The sequence below is a fragment of the Chrysochloris asiatica genome, unplaced genomic scaffold, assembly GCF_000296735.1.
Source record: "Chrysochloris asiatica unplaced genomic scaffold, ChrAsi1.0 scaffold00019, whole genome shotgun sequence".
In the NCBI taxonomy this organism is placed as follows: domain Eukaryota; kingdom Metazoa; phylum Chordata; class Mammalia; order Afrosoricida; family Chrysochloridae; genus Chrysochloris; species Chrysochloris asiatica.
Genome location: NW_006408537.1, coordinates 23,651,986 through 23,670,167, shown reverse-complemented (window position 1 = coordinate 23,670,167; position 18,182 = coordinate 23,651,986). Strand labels below are relative to the sequence as shown.

Below are 18,182 nucleotides of genomic sequence, written 5' to 3'. Positions count from 1 at the left end.
TGAGGTTGGCCGAGGATCAGAAAATGTTACGTTCTGCTGTGCTGAGTCGGTACCGACTCAATGGCACCTAACAACAACAACGTACATAGGAGAAAATGAAACATTGCCCAGTATTGTGCTATCCCAACACCCATTGCTGTGTTTGAGCCCATTGTTGCAGTCACTGTATTGATCCATCTCATTGAGGGTCTTCCTTTCTTTCACTAACCCTCTATGTTACACCAAGTATAAATCATACCATCCTAAGAGCCCTAGTATACTGTCCCTCAGAGTTCTCTGGTTGAGAGATAGCTCATCTTGCTGCACAGAAGACCTTTGTTGGAAGGTGCATGCAGGTTCTCCCCACCCCTTTCCTCCTTTGGGAGCTCCCTGTACCACGTGCTTCCAGAGAACACCCTACTGTGGGGATGATTCTTGAATGTGACCATCAATGTATCTACCCCAACAAATTTAAAGGGCCTCAAAAAGTTCGTGGAAAAATGTAATTGAAAGATAATTGAATTTCCCCACAAACCTTCTGAAGCCCCCTCATAGCTGGCTGAGCAATGGTTATGTCAGATTAGCAGCCTGACTCAGAACTACGCTACCAGAGCTCCTTCAATAGGTATATGTTGTGTTGTTGTTGAGTGCCGTTGAGTCAGTTTTGACCCATAGCGACCCTGTACAGGGTTTCCGAGGGTGTAAATCTTTACGGGAGTAGACAGCCTCATCTTTCTCCCGCGGAGCGGCTGGTAGTTTCGAACCGCTGACCTTAAGGTTCACAGCCCAATTCGTAACCACTACACATAGCAAGAGACAAAAGTACTAGTAAGATATACTTACCATGGAATGGTCAATCATTCAAAATCAAAAGGACATCATTTTCCTTAGAACAAAGCTAAGAAGGATGGGAAGGTGGGTGGAATACAAATAGGAATCTGGATATCTGTTGTTGCATGGAGGGAACTGCAATCATTGAAAAGAAGCAAAGTGTACAATTTGTTGAATGTAAAACTGATGATCTTGTCTGTAAACTTTTACTCAATTTACAATCAAAAGATTTTTTTTTGCTAACTGAAACATTCTATGATACTTACAAGATGGGTGGAGCAGGGGAGGGGAAAAAGTAAGTGAATAGAGGCAACTATTGTGAACTGATCACAGTAGTTGCAGTTCACAGTAGTTCACAGTAGTTTCCTCTATCCAGTTATTTTTTTTCCCCGCTTCCCTGTCCCACCTGTGAACTGACGGGAGTCCCAGTGTGGCGCGGTGGGTTAATGCGCCAAACTGCAAAGCCATTTGAACTATGAGGTCAGCAGTTCAAGCTCACCAGCTGCTCCTCGGAAATGCTATACTGGGCTGACTGGGTCAGAACCGACTCCACGGCACTTAGCAACAACTGTGAACTGATAATGTAGTTGTTACGAATCAGGCTGCTAATCTCACAGTCAGCAGTTCGAAACTACCAGCTATTCTGCGGGAGAAAGATGAGGCTTTCTGCTCCTGTAAAGATTTACAGCCTCAGAAACCTATGCAACGTATAGCTAAGAGTTGGAAACTATTCCACGGCATATACCAACCAACCAATTGTGAACTAATGGTACATGGAGTGAACTGCAATCATCATAATGACACAAAGTGTATAATTTGTTGAAAGTAGGAAGGATGATCTGTTTTGTTAAAAAAAAAAAAAAAAAAAAAAGTCAGAATTACCTTCAAATTTAAAAGATACCCTTCTTTGACTAAGTTCTGCTTCCCACTTGGCTATCACACTATCTTGCCCTCTGACAGTGTTTCCACCACCTTTTCCCACTCTGCTAGGCACAACTTGTGCCTGCTTCTCCTTTTCTTGTGAGCTAAGAAACTGAAAAGGCAAGCTTGTCAAAATGGTTTTAAATATATACGTTCTGGATATATTTCAGAACACTGTCCACATTTCTATAGAGTCTTAGTGGGAGATACAAATGTTTACAGGAGCAACAGGCAATGACTGAGCAGCATGGATGTTAAGAAAACAGATAGGGATTTCACAGATGTAACTATAATTATCTGTGAAGTTTTATAGTTCACAAAGCATCTTCCTTTATAGCATTTCTTTTAAAACAAACCAAAAAGCAGGTAGGGCAGGCCCATTATTCAGAAGGCCAAAACAGCTCACTAACATCACATAGGTCACAAACAGGCTAAAATTCAGTACTTAAATACAGGACTTAGACCTTCTTAATACAAGGTTGTACTCTACTGTCAGAACACATAGTCTGCCCTTAGTCACTTCTTTCAGCTCTAGAAGGAAGAAACAGGTTCCAAATCAGGGCTTCTATAAAATTCCTCAATCCTGGACGTAGACCCCACTCATACTTACATATTACACTTTAAAAGGATGTCTCAAGTACTTGAGACTAAAAACAGAAAGTTATTATCTAAAAAGCAGCTAACTAGAAAAGTAATAGTAAAGAGAACATACTGTCCCTTTTAAATGATTATGGAATTTTTTTCTAAATTTGATTTTATGGCCACCCTTGAAATTAGATTACTTCATTCACAGAAATTATGGAACCTACTGAGTTTATGGAGCTCTGGTAGCGTAGTGGTTACGAATCGGGCTGCAAACTTGAGGCTTTCTGCTCCTGTAAAGATTTACAGCCTCGGAAACCCTGTTCAGGGTCGCTATGGGTCGGAACCGACTCGATGGCACTTAACAACAACAAACAGAGTTTTTGTTACCAGTCAGAACCAAAACATTGTCACTTGACAATTGAGTTTTTAATAGCAATAATGCATTTTCACCAGCAGAGGGCAGGTATATGTTATAAATGCCACACACCATATTCTAATGTCTAGGTCCAATTGCTCTGAAAAGACACTGGCATATTCATTAACACAAAAGAAACTATTCCTGAGGGTACAGAGAAAATAGAAGGAAATCTATGTGGCTTTTTTTGTTTTGTTTTACAAATAAACTGATGTTGTTATGTGCTGTCAAGTCGACTCCAACCCATAGCGACCCTGTATAGGGTTTCCAAGGAGCAGCTGGTGAGCTTGAACCACCAACCTTGCAGTTCAAAAGACTTTGCAGTCTGACGCATTAGCCCACAGCGCCACACCAGGACTCCAAATAAACTGACAGATTCCCCTCAAATCAAAACCCACTGCCATTGTTAGTAACCCTTTAGGGCAAGGGAGAACAACAGCCTCACAGGGTTTCCAAGATTGCAAATCTTCACTGAATCAGACAGTCCCATCGTCTTTGAGTTCTGAACTCACTGTCTTTAAGTTCTGTGTGACCATTACAACAAATTATTGAACCCAGCAGAAAGTGAGAAAGCTGTGGGAGGGATGGATAGTGTAGGAATAGGAAAAAGAAGGCTGAAAGGTAGAAGCATGTATGACCTCTGCCTCATAGAAATCAGTCTTGGGCTGATTTTGAGTATGATTATCTTTGGAAGTCAGGGATGATCTCCATGACATTTTTATAGACAGATAGCAATCTTTACACATTTCATTTAATGTTTGGTTACTTCCAATTTTCCTAGACTCATACTTCATAAATTCCACATTCTAATTATTAATGGATGTTTGCAGTTGTTTCTTCTCATTTGAGTTGTTACCTATCAGCAAATACAGGTCCCAAAAGCTTTGTTCCATTCATAGCTGTAAGATCAACTCTACTTTGTGGAGGCAGCTCTTCCCCACTCATATTTTGAGTACTTGTCAACCTGAAGGGCTCATCTGGTACTATATCAGACAACGTTTTGTTATTCATAAGGTTTTCAGTGGCTGACCATTCAGAACTGAGTGGTCTACCTCTTGTTCTTTCTAGTCTGCAAACTCCACTGAAACCTGTTCACCATTAAAATACCCATAGTGTGACTTCCAGTCTCACATCAACACACAGGCCACAACAATACTACGATGTACAAGAAAGATTGGCAACATTTACTAAAAAGCTCAGTCATCACTTATGTACAGTCTTATAGAATATAGGGTGAATATACACCACCCTACCCAAAGGAATAAATGCTGCCTGGAATTTTGTACATTAATGGTTCAAAAATAGCAGTGATTAGTGAACAGAAAACTGCTGAAAGATAGCCAAACTCTTCCCGAAAACCACAAAGAAGCAAATAAAAATATAAATGATCAGTTGTTGTTGTTGTTGTTAAGTGCCATCGAGTCGGTTCCGACCCATAGCGACCCTGTATAGGGTTTCCGAGGGTGTAAATCTTTACAGGAGTAGAAAGCCTCATCTTTCTCCCGCGGAGCGGCTGGTAGTTTCGAACCGCTGACCTTAAGGTTCGCAGCCCGATTCGTAACCACTACGCTACCAGAGCTCCTTGTATACTTATTAAAATCATCAATCTTACGTATACCAAGGAAATTAAGCAGTATAATTTCCATCAACTATATGGTTGTTGTTGTTGGGTTCCGTCGAGTCAGTTCTGACTCATAGTAACCCTGTACAGGATTTCTGAAGAGCAGCTAGTGAGTTTGAACTTCTGACCTTGTGGTTTAAACCAAACAGCTGACTTTGCAGTTCAAACCGACCTTGAAAAAGAGTGCTTATCCTATGGTGCCACACCAGGTCTTCAGCAACTATACTGTTATTATGAAGTGCCACTGAGTCAGTTGCGGCCCATAGCGACCCTGTATAGGGTTTCCGAGGAGTAGCTGGTGAGCTTGAACCTCCAACCTTGCAGTTCAAACGGCTTTGTAGTCTGGCACATTAACCCACAGCACCACACCATGCCTCCACAACTATATTAGGGACATTATAAAAAAAATATTATACCCAGGAACAAGTTCGGGTACAGAAAATCAGGCAGTCCATACATCAATGATGGAAGTTACAACTTCAGTAATACAAACCAATCAGGCTTTAATCTGCCATACTCTATCACAGACCTTTTACAAATGAGATTTGGTTCGATGGAAATCATTAAGTACGCACACAGGATAGTCTGTAACTACAAAAGTTGGATAACAAAAATACCCCTCCATAAGAGAGCTCTGGTAGCACAGTGGTTACGAATCGGGCTGCTAACCTCAAGGTCGGCAGTTTGAAACTACCAGCTGTTCTGCAGGAGAAAGATGAGGCTTTCTGTTCCCATAAAAATGTGCAGCTTCAGAAACCCTGTGCAGGGTCGCTATGAGTCCGAACTGACTCCATGGTACTTAATAACAACAACAAAATAAGAGAGCAAGTTATCTTTAAATACCTTTAAATTATCTTCAAATTAAAATATTAATTTAAAAAATTAGCAAGTATACTCTACAGGGAATCATCTTAAATATACTACCATGTCCCATTATCCTTATTTTTAGCAAACAACTTCATCGCCTAGTTGCCCCCTCACACTTCAAGGCCCTCTCTCTCAACTCTTTCCTCACAAACTGATCCATGTTCTCTATCTTTTTCTACCTTCCAAAGCTAACTCTTTAATATATTAACTAGATATAGGCAGTACCCTGGTTGCAAACAAGATCTGTTCCGGAAATCTGTCTTTAAGTCAAATTTGTAGGTAAATTGAAACAGGTACATAAGGATTTTATGCAGTGTTTTATCTTTCTATGCATATGAAACACTTATGCTTCCAAATACCCTAAAACATCTCAAACCTAATAATACAGTATATATTTTAATTTACTGAAAAGACTTAAAAGGCTTATCTTGCACTAAAGTAAAGCTAATAGACATATTATGCTGATTTTGATTTTCTACCAAATTATCAATAGCCTTTTCATTTCTATAAGTAAGCCATGGCATTACTTAGCAATTTAGCTTTTAGGGAGCAGTCTTTCACATACTCCATTATTTTCACATTATCTTATAAAATTTTTCGGCAAACTGATTGTAGCTTTCTAACACTTTTCCAATAATCAATAGCATTTCACCTCTTTCTGATCACTTTATTATTTCCACATGCTTTTCCATCATGATTGTTTTCCTTTGTTTTAATGCATAACCAGTACTTGAATGAAATCAGATTTATGCTCTGGAGACATGGTTACAAGGATAAGTAAGAGAAAAACACAGTGTTAAAGGCTAAAGGCAATGTGATTCAACTAAAAAAGCCACCAATCAACGAAAAGGATCACTCAAAAGTTTTCAGTATTTAACTCAAATCTCGAATGCCAACAGGCTTTTTGGCAGTCCATTCTTAAGTACCAGTTGTCATTCTGAACAAAGGCTTTGCTGGGTTTAAAGTTTTGGGTGGGGAAAAGGCATCATGTTTATTCACAGGGATTTGCAAGGTCTTCCAAAAAGTGGCCCATTTTAGGAGGGACAATGCTAATTGGGTGCTTTCACAACATTTCTTCAAGACTGATTCCACCACAAAGGTCTCTGGTAGGGGCAGACAAACTTATTATGGGATGTTGAACATGCATGGTTCTGATGTACACCAGTTCCTGCCCCTCCCAGAGGCTGGTGTTCTCCTCTTCCCCCAAGGAAAGATCATCCTTCTAGGTGGGTAAAACCAGTTAGCTTCTGTTGTTGTTAAGTGTTGATAGTGGCTCCAAGTAAAAAACACTCTTTGAGAACTTCAATCTTTGTCCATTTATCATGATGTTATTTATTGGCCCAGTTGAGAGGATTTTTGTTTTGTTTATATTGAGATGCAACCCATATTGAAGGCTGTGGTCTTTGATCTTCATCAGTAAGTATTTTAAGTCTATGATCTTCAACCTTCATCTGTAAGTATTTAAGTCTATCAGAGTTGTTGTTTTTGTTGTTATGTGCCGTGGAGTCAGTTCCAACTCAAAGCGACCCTGTACAGGGTTTCCAAGGCTGTAAATCTTTATGGGAGCAGAAAGCCTCATCTTTCTCCTACAGAAAAGCTGGTAGTTTCGAACTGGCTACTAGAAAATTCTGTACAAAACAGATACCAAAAATACTGATATTCTGGTATGGCGCTATAGGATAAGCACTGAATTACTAACCACGAGGTTGGCAGTTCCAACCCATCAGCTGCTCCCTGGAAACCCTATGGTGGTAGTGTGCCATGGAGTTGATTCCAACTCATAGCAACTCTGCATGGGGTTTCCAAGGCTGTAAATCTTTACAGGAGCAAAAAGCCTCATCTTTCTCCCATGGAACCGCTGGTAGTTTCAAACCGCTGAACATGAGGTTAGCAGCCCGACTCATAACCACTATGCAACCAGAGCTCCTTTGGAAACCCTATACAGTGTACCTATGAGTCAGAACTGACTCCATGGCACGTATCAAACAAAGATATGAAGGACTCTAAGAACCATGTATGAATAACAACACAAGTCAAGGAAATGAAAAGGTCAAACCAGGGATTTTGATGATGTTTTTTAAGTACTCATTCATATTCCAATAGATTCCTCCCTACACCAGCCAAAAAAAAGCTTACAATTAAGAATTCTTTATCTTTTAAATTTAAGTTAGGATCAAGAAGAGTATTCCAAGAGCTTTTATTAGAAACCTACAACAAATACCATACTCAAAGGTAAAAGAATAAAAGCTCTTACTACCAGACCAGAATTGCTGTTAAGCACAGTCAAGTCATTACTTACTCATAGTGACCCTGTATAGATAGGGTTCTGAGGAGCAGCTGGTGGGGGATTTGAACAGTTGTGTGAATAACCTGGTCTTGGGCTCCTGGTGTGGCGCTGTAGCATCAGCACTGAATTGATAACCACAAGGTTGGCTAACTTCAAGGTCAATGGTTCAGATCCACCAGCTGACCCTTGGAAACCCTGTACAAGGTCGTCTAATTAGAACCAACTAATTAACAACATCTGCTTCACCATTATTATTCAACAATGAACTGGAAGCTCAGCCACAACAATTAGGCAAAGGAAAAGAAATAAAAGGCATCAAAAATGGGGGAAACATTCAGTCAGTCTCTGGGTTACAAAAGAGATTCATTCCTAAAATTTCTCAGGGCTTCCAACCAATTCTTCCAGGCTCAGTCATGGCCTAGCCAAGTGTCACTAGAACTCGCCTGAACTTTTTATGTTTCAGTGAAATGGAAAAATAGATGGAACAGAAAAACTACTGGTCTAAGTCTTGCTAGAAACTTAATCTCCCTCTTATAGAAGAAGGATGGTATATGCATTACATAGCAACCAAATCTGAGCACAGTCCAAAGCAGCTCTGCCTGCTCAAAGAAGCTGACCACACTACCTTAAAGTGTTACTCTCATTCAATCCTGTCAATAATCCAATCTCACCCATCAAGTTCCTGAAAGGATTCACCACACCTCTCCATAGTCTCCTACTCCAAGGCTTTGAATACAATTTTTCCTGGTTTGGGTACCATGCCAAATCTGCCTAACTGTAAACTCTGGGCCTGTTTCTGTTTCACTTCATCAGCCATGACAGAACCAGTTTAAAGAACAAGTAGTTGTTGTTCATAAATTAGACTTTTGAAACACAGGGGCTGCCTGTAATGTTATCTCTATTTGCAGATGATATGCCATTTTCCATATATAGAATATCCCATGGAATTTACCAAAAACAAGCACACACACTACTAAGAGCAAATAAACAAATTTATCAAAGTTGCAGGTACAAGATTGACACATAAACATCAACTGTGTTTCTATATACTGGCAATGAATAATCCAAAAAGGAAGTTAAGAAAATTCCATTTATAATAGCATCCAAAAGAAATACCTAGCAATAAATTTAACCAAGGAGGTAAAAAACTTGTATATTGCCCTCCCATCACCCAAGCCTAACATGTGTCTTACCCTCTAGTCAATGAATTACTCTCTCACAAGAATAGAAGAGCAATATCTAAGAAGAAGGAAGTTAGCAGGTAAATGATGAAGGTACGTGAAGACACAGGCTAAAGGGGAAAGAGGTAAATAGTGCTATATACACGACCTTGGAACACCAGTGTTTTATGTATAGATACGTGGACACAGACATGGGCTGAATGGCTCTGGGAGGAAGATTGGGAGATTATATATATATATATATATATATATATATATACACGCATATGCTGTATGCAAAATGTGCCCTTTGTGCATTTACAGACTGGCTAAAGGAGCTTGGTAACACTTGCCAGAGCATGGAAGACACTGAAGGCCACGTGGCAAAGAGACCAAAGCCAAGGGTCAGGCATGCCTGCAGTATGGCAGACATGAAGCGTTCCTGACTGGAGAACTTCTGAGTCCTGAGTTGTTTCTGATACTGAACTTTACTCTGTTAACTTCCCTAATAAACCCCATAATGGTTGAATATTGTTATGAGTTCTATGTGGCCACTGTAATGGAATATCAAATCCAAATGTGAAGCAGAGAATGCTGTGGGAGGAATGGTTGGTATCAGAATAGGATAAAGATGGTTGTATGGTAGAGGCATGTCTGACCTCCACACCATAGCAATTGGTCTTGGGCTGATTTTTAGTTTATTTTCCTTCTCCCTTGTGAAGCCAGAGGAAGTCAGACATGGCCACCACAAGGTTTTTGCAGATGCTCAAGGCATTCTGCTTGTTGACTTTGTGGAGGGCCAAAAAACCTTAAGATCTTCTTATTATGGAGTCCCAGTGTGGCACTAGTTCAAAGCACCACCTGTGCTCCTTAGAAACCCCATACAGGGTTGCTGTGTCGAAACTGATTCAACAGCAAATAACAATGACAACATTTTTGTTCAGTTAATAATGTAAATACACTGCACTGACATTGATAAATTCCCAGGGCCCTTGGTTCTTCATGATGGACTCAACGGATGGTATCACTGCTTACAAAAGTATTTTGAATTTGAGTAAACTGATACAATTTGATGAACATGACCTATATCTATGGATGCAGTAGCTCAAAAAAGGGAACAAATCTTTACAACGAGGATCATTCCCACCCACTTCATACACAGAGTAGACACGGAAGGGCAACTCGGACATTGGTGACCCAAAGTGGAGGGGCTACAAAGGCAAGAAGTGACTGGCTTACAAGCTTTCAAGAGGAACCCTAGATCTAGAGGGCATGGAGGAAGGTAGAATCTCCACTGCATAATATCCAATCTGTCTAGACGGGGCTGATGAAAGGAGATGCGGATAGGTCTCTTGGGATACAACAGTGAATAATTGTTATCAGGAATGATTATGAGGATTGGAAATGTAAAGGTAGACGTTTTGTAACAAGGAGAGGAGTGATTAACTTTGCAGTGTAGGAGCAGAGGTCCCTGGGACCATCAAGGGAGAAGAACAGAGAGCGGGACCCTACCCTGAGAAGCAGTGATGCCAGAGACGATGATGTGGAGAGATGGAGCGGCTGGGGACTTTAGACCCTGGGGGGGGTGGGCAGGCTTGCAAGGTATACCCTTGGTTTGTTGATGATGCATGGAGGGAATTGTAAGCATGGCAATGAAACAATCTACTATAGGATGAATGTAAAGCTAATGTTCTCCCATGTAAACTATCACAAAATTCACAATAAAACATTAAAAAAAATTTTTCCAATTATCCTTCCTCTTCATTTCCAAGCTTTGCATTCCAATCATCAGTATTTACCAATGCATCATGAATGCACATTTGATCATTTCAGAGTGAAGAAGTTGGTAGAATTCTTCAATCTCATCATCACTGCCTTCAGTGGTTGGTGCAGAAATTTGAATAATAGTGGTATTAACTCATCTTCCGTGTATGAGTATGGATATTATTCTATCGCAGACAGGGTTATACTCCAAGACAGATCTTGAAATGTTCTTAATGTTGATGAATGCAATGCCATTCTTCTTAAATTTGTCATTCTCGCCATAGTATAAACCATATGATTGTCAGAATAAAAATGGTCAGTATCTGTCCATTTCAGCTCACTAATGCCTAGGATATCCATCATTATGCGTTCCATTTAATTTCTGACAACTTTCAATTTTCATAGATTCATACTTAGGACATTCAATGCTTCAATTTATTAATGGATGTTAGCAGCAGTTTCTCATTGTGAGCGGAACTCCAACAGCAAATGAAGGTCCTGAAAGTGTTATTCCATTCACTTATCACAGTCAACTACTTTGAGGAGAAAGTTCTTCCCCAGTTTTGAGTGCCTTCCAATCTGAGGGGTTCATCTTCTGGCACTGTACATGCCAATATTCTCTTGCTATTTATAATATTTCCATTTCCTGGTTCTATATCCAATAACATTCTGCTGCTGTTAATAAGGTTTTCAGTGGATTAACATTCAGAAGTAGCCTGCCACTGCTTTTTCCTAGTCTGTCTTAGTCTGGAAGTTCAGCTGAAATCTGCACACCACAGTCACCATGGTGGCTTGCTAGTGTTTAAAATACTTTTGGGATATATTAAATACCAAAAATGTAACTTTTCATATTTGTACAATAAAGATATAGGTCAGTCAAGAAGTCATGTATTGAGTTAGATGGTTGGTGTTGTTAAGTGCCATCAAGTTGGTTCAGACTTATAGCAAATCTATATAGGGTTTCTGAGGAGCAGCTTTTGGATTTGAACCACCAACCTTGCTGTTAGAAGTCCAGTGCTTATCCAACAGCATTGCACAAGCAGGTATAAGTCATAAACAAGTCATGGATCAAGTTAGGTTGTAATTAGAAAATAAATAACTGTAACTGTGCACTTGCTCTGGAGCAGTTCCCGGCCAGACCTGAAGAACGTAGAGTTCCTTATAGCCAGTCTGCACCCTAGACAGTGTTACTATGAGTTGGAACCAACTTGATGGCACTTAACAACAATCTGCATTCAGGTACATCACAGCAGAGATAGGCATGGGGTCAGGTAAAGAGAGGGCGATACACAGGGCTGCCATAGTCTGAGCATGGACTGGTCCCACAGCAATCAAGGGTCATTGCCTATGCACACCCAGGCCCCACACAGTGCTGGCCTCACATGAAGCCAGCTGGCAGGTTGGTGCAGGTACAAATATGGGCACACACTGCCCAGTGGGCCCCCAAAGCAGATCCATCTTGTCTTACCTAATTAGGGACAGGTAACCTCTCTGCCCCCACAGCTCTCACATCAACCCCAAAGCATTTACATAAGCTAGAAATTCAAATGGTCTGAGTCTTGTAGCTGACCAGTCAGAAAGCAAGATGGAATGTACTTCTCAACCACTTAAATGACTTCTCTAGCCCAACATGCACACACTTCCTGGGATAGGGCTGGCCACTCTGGCAAGGACTGTTTTGGGGGTGGAAAGTTACTTCTGCATTCATTGGAGAAACTGGATTGCAGATCAGAGAAGTAATCCTGCCAGGAGAAGGGCTGCATTAGAAACTTGAGGGTAGGTTAGTGACAATCCAATGCTGGAAACCAAACCTCCCGATCAACAGACATCAAGAGGAGGATTTAACATGAAATCAGTTGGGAGACATAAATAAAATTGAAATTGAAGCCATCAACATGTAAAAATATTGGTGTTGCACACTTAGGAAAATAATGCTCAAGGGATGGCACAGCATGTTCAAATATATAACACATACCTCTGGTAGCGTAGTGGTTACGAATCGGGCTGCGAACCGCAAGGTCAGCAGTTAGAAACTACCAGCTGCTCTACGGGAGAAAGATGAGGCTTTCTGCTCCCGTAAAGATTTACAGCCTTGGAAACCCTGTATGGGGTCACTATGAGTCGGAACTGACTCCACGGCACGTAACAACAACAACATTACTTGCACAAAGATGTTGTCATTTTTAAGTTCCAATGAGTTAGTTCCAACTCATGGGGACCCTGTACAGGGTTTTTGAAAGCAACTGGTGGGTTTGAACTCCCAACTATTCAGTTACCAGTTCAGGACTTATCCTATATCGCCACACAACTTACGTAGTTTAAACATAAGCCTCTTATTTAAAGCAAGGGGAGCACTGTGGCTTCATACAATAAGCATTGGACTGCCAACCACATGATCAGCAATTGGAGCCCAACAGTCACCCCACTGGAGAAAGATGAGACTTTATGCTTCCCACAAAAATGTACATCCTCAGAAACTCTGCACAGGGTCACTATGAGTAAACCAGCTCAGCAACACGTAACAACAATAAGTTAAAGCAAAAGGTTGGGGGGCAGGAAGAATGTGATTTTCACTGCTACCCACAGACCATTGCTTCCACAAATATTACCACCCAAAATCATTGGCTTCTACTGCCCTTACTCACACCTGTCACGTAATCAGAACAGCGAAGTAAAAGCATCTAAAACACAGGCTTTTTGGGTCTTACAAATGTTAATTAAATCCCAAGTGACACCATCTGTATGATCATAAGCAGCATGTTCTTCAGGATTCTCATTCCCTCAAAAACAGAGTAACAATGATGAAAACCCCAGTTTCACTGGTTGGCTGTTTGTGGGTTCAATTAAACAGCTTATACAATCCATTACTCCCATCCTCACTACCTATTGTGAACTCCTAGATTGGCTCTCATGCTTCAGTTTCAGGCTTCTTTTTTGTTTTTTTGAGGAGGTTAGACTGCTAAAAGACTTCATTACAGACGCCTTACAAAAGGTGGCAAAAAAGGAGCCAAGAAGAAAGTGGTTGATCCATTTTCTAAGAAAAATTGGTATGATGTGAAGGCACCAGCTATGTTCAATATAAGAAATATTGGGAAAACACTAGTCACAAGGACTCAAGGAACCAAAGTTGCATCTGATGGACTCAAGGGTCATGTTTTTGAAGTGAGTCTTGCTGATCTGTAGAACGATGAAGTTGCATTTAGAAAATTCAAGCTAATTACCGAGGATGTTCAGGGCAAAAACTGATTGACCACCTTCCATGGCATGGATCTTTCCCATGATAAAATGTGCTCCATGGTCAAAAAATGGCAGACCGTGATTGAAGCTCACGTTGATGTCAAGACTACAGATGGTTATTTGCTTGGCCTGTTCTGTGTTGGTTTTACTAAAAAACGCAACAACCATATTCGGAAGACATCTTATGCTCAGCACCAACAGGTCCGTCAAATCCGGAAGAAAATGATAGAAATCATGACCCGAGAGGTGCAGAAAAATGACTTGAAAGAAGTGGTCAATAAACTGATTCCAGACAGAATTGGAAAGGGCATAGAGAAGGTTTGCCAGTCAATTTATCCTCTCCATGAGGTGTTCGTTAGGAAAGTAAAAATGCTGAAGAAACCCAAGTTTGAGTTGTGAAAACTCATGGAGCTTCATGGTGAAGGCAGTAGTTCTGGAAAGGCTACTAGAGATGAGACAGGTGCTGAAGGTGAACGAGCTGATAGCTATGAACCACCAGTTCAAGAATCTGTTTAAAATTCAGACTTTTAATGGTGACAAATAAAAGGTTTTATTTGTGTGTGGGGGGGGGAGATATTCATTCAATAAATATCTAATGACTGAAGTGCTAAGTTCTATACCGGAGGTGGCAGCACAAATAGTGAACAAAACTATTTCCTATTCCTTCGGTGCAAAGAGGTAAAGTTTTGGTCCTAATTTGACAAGCACATGATTCTCTTTGTTCCTCAAAAAAAAAAAAAAAAAGAAAAACACTAACGTAATAAATAATGGCTCTTTGCATGAAATCTGTAAATTATTTTGGGAAACATTAGTAAAACTCTGACTTAATAAAGTACTTTTTTGAGAGAATTTTAAACAACAAAAATAGTTAAATTACTTCTATACATAAAAGAAGATAACTGCTGAAACTGACATTATTCGAATCTTCAATGAACAGATTTAATGTTTACTAGCATCTCTACTATGGAGCTCTGGTAGCGAGTGGTTACAAATCGGGCTGCTAAGCTAAAGGTCGGCGGTTCAAAACTACCAGCAGTTCCGTGAGAGAAAGATGAGGCGTTCTGCTCCCGTAAAGATTTACAGCCTCAGAAACCCTGTGCAGGGTCACTTTGAGTTGGAACCGACTCCACTGTACTTAACAGCAACAAGCATCTCTACTTAACCATGTTACTTATTACCCAAAATGACAACAATGCATACTCCATTGAGTTCAGTTCCCCTTTTTTTCTGCCCATTTAAAGGCTGTCTTTACTGATGAAGTGATGAGTAAATGACTTTCAATACAGTACAGTATTCCCAAATAACCATATGCATAATCAAGTATGAAGTACAAGAATCATACAATTTCTTAACTCATCACATAAAAAGGTGCAGAGCATAAATATAAATTGGCTCAAGTTATCATGATATAGGAAAGTACTTAAATAATATGGTCTAGTCACAATTGTTTTTTGTTGTTAAGTACCGTCGAGTTGGTTTTGACTCATAGTAACTCTGTATAGGGTTTGCCGAGGGGTGGCTGGTGAGCTTGAACCACCGACCTCGCGGTTCAAACAGACCTTGCAGGCCAACGCATTAACCCACAGCGTCACACCAGGACTAATTCAGTAATTGCGAATCTACTGTGTTAGGAAAGAAACTAATTGGATGAAGCTGTGTGGCAATCATTATCAGCCTATTGAATCATGAATCATTTCTATAGTATTGAGAAAGAACAGCAAAGCTTAAGAAAAAGTATAAATCAAATAATGCAGGAATCGTAAGTGACATTCCAAAGACACTCTCCGCCTTTGGAGACCTATTTCTCACCGTATAAACAAATAAAACAACAAATAAGGTGTATCTATCCCTAACCACGTGAGACTTTTTTTTTTTTAAGTCTGAAAATTTTTTGCCCATGAGGTTACTTATAAGACATTAAATATAAATCAGATCTTCAAACCCAAAACATATTGGCTAAAAATAGTGTACCTATTTCAAAAGCTGAAGTAGAAGCCTTCCAACAGAAAAAACTAAAATTAGGTCTTTTCCATCTCCGGACTTTTAAAATGACCCTTCATTTATGTTTATATGGCACACAAACTGATGCCCACATAGTCTCTTCTAAACTAGCTGGTCGGAGAGCATCTAGTTCTTAAAACCTTCAGGAACAAGTCTCCGAGACTCGTGTATGGAAATTTATCTTGATTCTGGCTAAAATCCAAACTTAAGAACAATACAGAAGTATTGTACTAATAAGAATGACCTCTCCTCAATTACTTTGTTCTGAAACACTCCACACCACAAAAGAGAGCCACTATCGTTTTTTCAGGAGACAGAGGGAAGAGCCCTGTACAAAAAAAGCTGACAGGTGAACAAACAGCAGGTAGGCTCCACCTGGGAAACAGAGCAACTGAGCGCAGAGAGGAAGGACGTGGTCATAGGGGAGGGTCAAGGCGGGGACCAACACCTAAGGGCGGCCCCACCCATGAAGGTACCTGTGAGCTAAGAGTACAGCAACCCTTTAACCCTAAGCACTGCCCAAACCGCCACCCCGTTCCGGGCTCCCAACCTGGCCCGGTCACCGTCCGGTGTTGGGTCCGAGTAGCTCAACGCGGGGACCGGCGACTCTGACCTCTCAGCCGCCTCCGGAGGGGGTAAAGGTCAATTGAAGCCCGGCATCCACCCTTCCACCCCCCTCCCGTCAGGACTGGGGCGCGGTGGGCGCAGATGCGGCGTCCGGTCGAGCCGAGAGGGGCACCGACGCCGAGACGACGGGAAGGTCACCAGCCACAAGAGGCCCAGGGCAGAGGCAGCGACACCCGCGTTACCTTTGGCCTCGCAGTCGGCGCAATACTTGTTGTCCTCCTCTCTCAGCAGCTTGGACAGGATGAGCTGGTGTTGCTCGTTCAGCTTCTGAGCCTTCTCCCGGCAGGAACGCGTCGCCATCTCGGCAATTGGGCGGAGAGTCCGGTGCAGCTGTGGCGGCAGACGGGCCGGGGCCGGGCAGGTTGAAGGCACCTGGCGCCGCCGAGTTCGCCGGTGGACTCACCCAGAAAACGGCGGCGGTGGCGACTGCTGGACCTGGAGGAGGGGCGGCGGCGGTGGCGGCGCCGACGTATCCCCGCCTCCTCGCCCGGCCGGCCCGGCAAGCAGCGCCCGAGCCCGCGAGGGAAGGAAGACCGAGCCGAGGCTTCCGGGTGGCGCGGCAGGAAGGAACCCAGGCACCCAGGGCGCTGCGCATGCGCCGAACTTGTCTGGAGCACCGCCAAACCCATCTTCGCGCGTGTGCAGTGGAGCCTTTGCCCAAGATGGTTTGAGAAGGGTTCCTGACTCTGCCCACTGTGGGCTTCTCCACTTTTTAGATGTGGTTGTCGCGGTGATTAGGGCAAATGGTTAATCAAGAGGTAAAGAATGACCTTTTTCAAGAAGGTTACTTTCACTTGCTTCTCTTTCTTTGCTTTTACTGACACAACACTGGAATGTAGAAATAATAGTGATTGTTGTTGTTAGTGTCGTCGAGTCAGTTCCAACTCTTAGTGACCCTATATCGGATTTCCTCGGAGCTGCTGGTGACTTTGAACCTCCGACCTTTCAGCTCATACCGACCCAGCAGTCCAGTGCTTATCTTAACAACGCCACACCAGGACTCCATAGTGATTGGGTTGATTCATTTATCCATTCATTTTTCATTCACCCGCAGTTTCGAAACAGACTCCATTCTGGATTCTAGAAACAAACATGGAATAAAATAGAAAAAAACACCAAAATAGAGGGCAGTGTAAAACTGCCCCCACAGACTGTCTAAGGCTGTAAATCATAAAAAGAAGCAAATTGCCACATCTTTCTCGTGTATAGCAGCTGATGGGTTCAAATTGCCAAGCTTTCAGTTAGCAGTCAAGTACTTAACTACTTTGTCACAAGGGCACACTGTTTAGACCTCCACACCTACCCCTCCAAAAAGTACCATTACTGCCTAGTCAATCCTGATTCATAGTGACCCACAGAGTTTAAAAGGTCACGATCTTTACAGGAGCACACTGCCAAATCTTTGTCCCACACAGTCCCAAACTGCTAGTATTTTGGTTAGCAGCCGAGAGCTGAATCACTGTGCCACTAGGGCTCCTTGAACAGATACCAGAGCTTCCTAATTCAGGGTTATGGGGTATGAAGACTAGGTGTGGCAGTCTGAATTGTCCAGCACGTTGTGACATATATACTAGCTTCTAATATACATGGGAAGGAGCTCTGGTAGCATAGTGGTTACGAGGCGGGCTGCCAACCTCAAGGTCAGCAGTTCCAAACTACCAGCGGTTCCGCGGGAGAAAGATGAGGCGTTCTGCTCCCATAAAGATTTACAGCCTCGGAAACCCTGTACAGGGTCGCTATGAGTCGAAGCCGACTCCACGGTACTTAACAAGTGTTACTGGACTGGTGTAGCTCTGGAGGATCAGCACTATACTGCTCACTGCAAGGTTGGTGGTTCAAACCCACCAGCCGCTCCTTGGAAATTCCATGCAGGGTTGCTATGAGTCA

General features: G+C 41.9%; 1 protein-coding gene across 2 annotated transcripts in view; it reads right to left on the bottom strand.

Annotated features, from left to right (window-relative positions):
• The window catches only part of SMAP1 (small ArfGAP 1), a 196,535-nt gene extending 179,833 nt beyond the window's left edge, over positions 1-16,702 (bottom strand). For both annotated transcript variants that reach the window (XM_006835751.1, XM_006835752.1), the window contains exon 1: positions 16,478-16,702. In XM_006835751.1, coding sequence (XP_006835814.1) covers positions 16,478-16,595 — 118 coding nt within the window. In that variant the 5' untranslated portion in view covers positions 16,596-16,702. The remainder of the gene's footprint in view (positions 1-16,477) is intronic.
• Between the last annotated feature and the right edge of the window lie 1,480 nt (positions 16,703-18,182).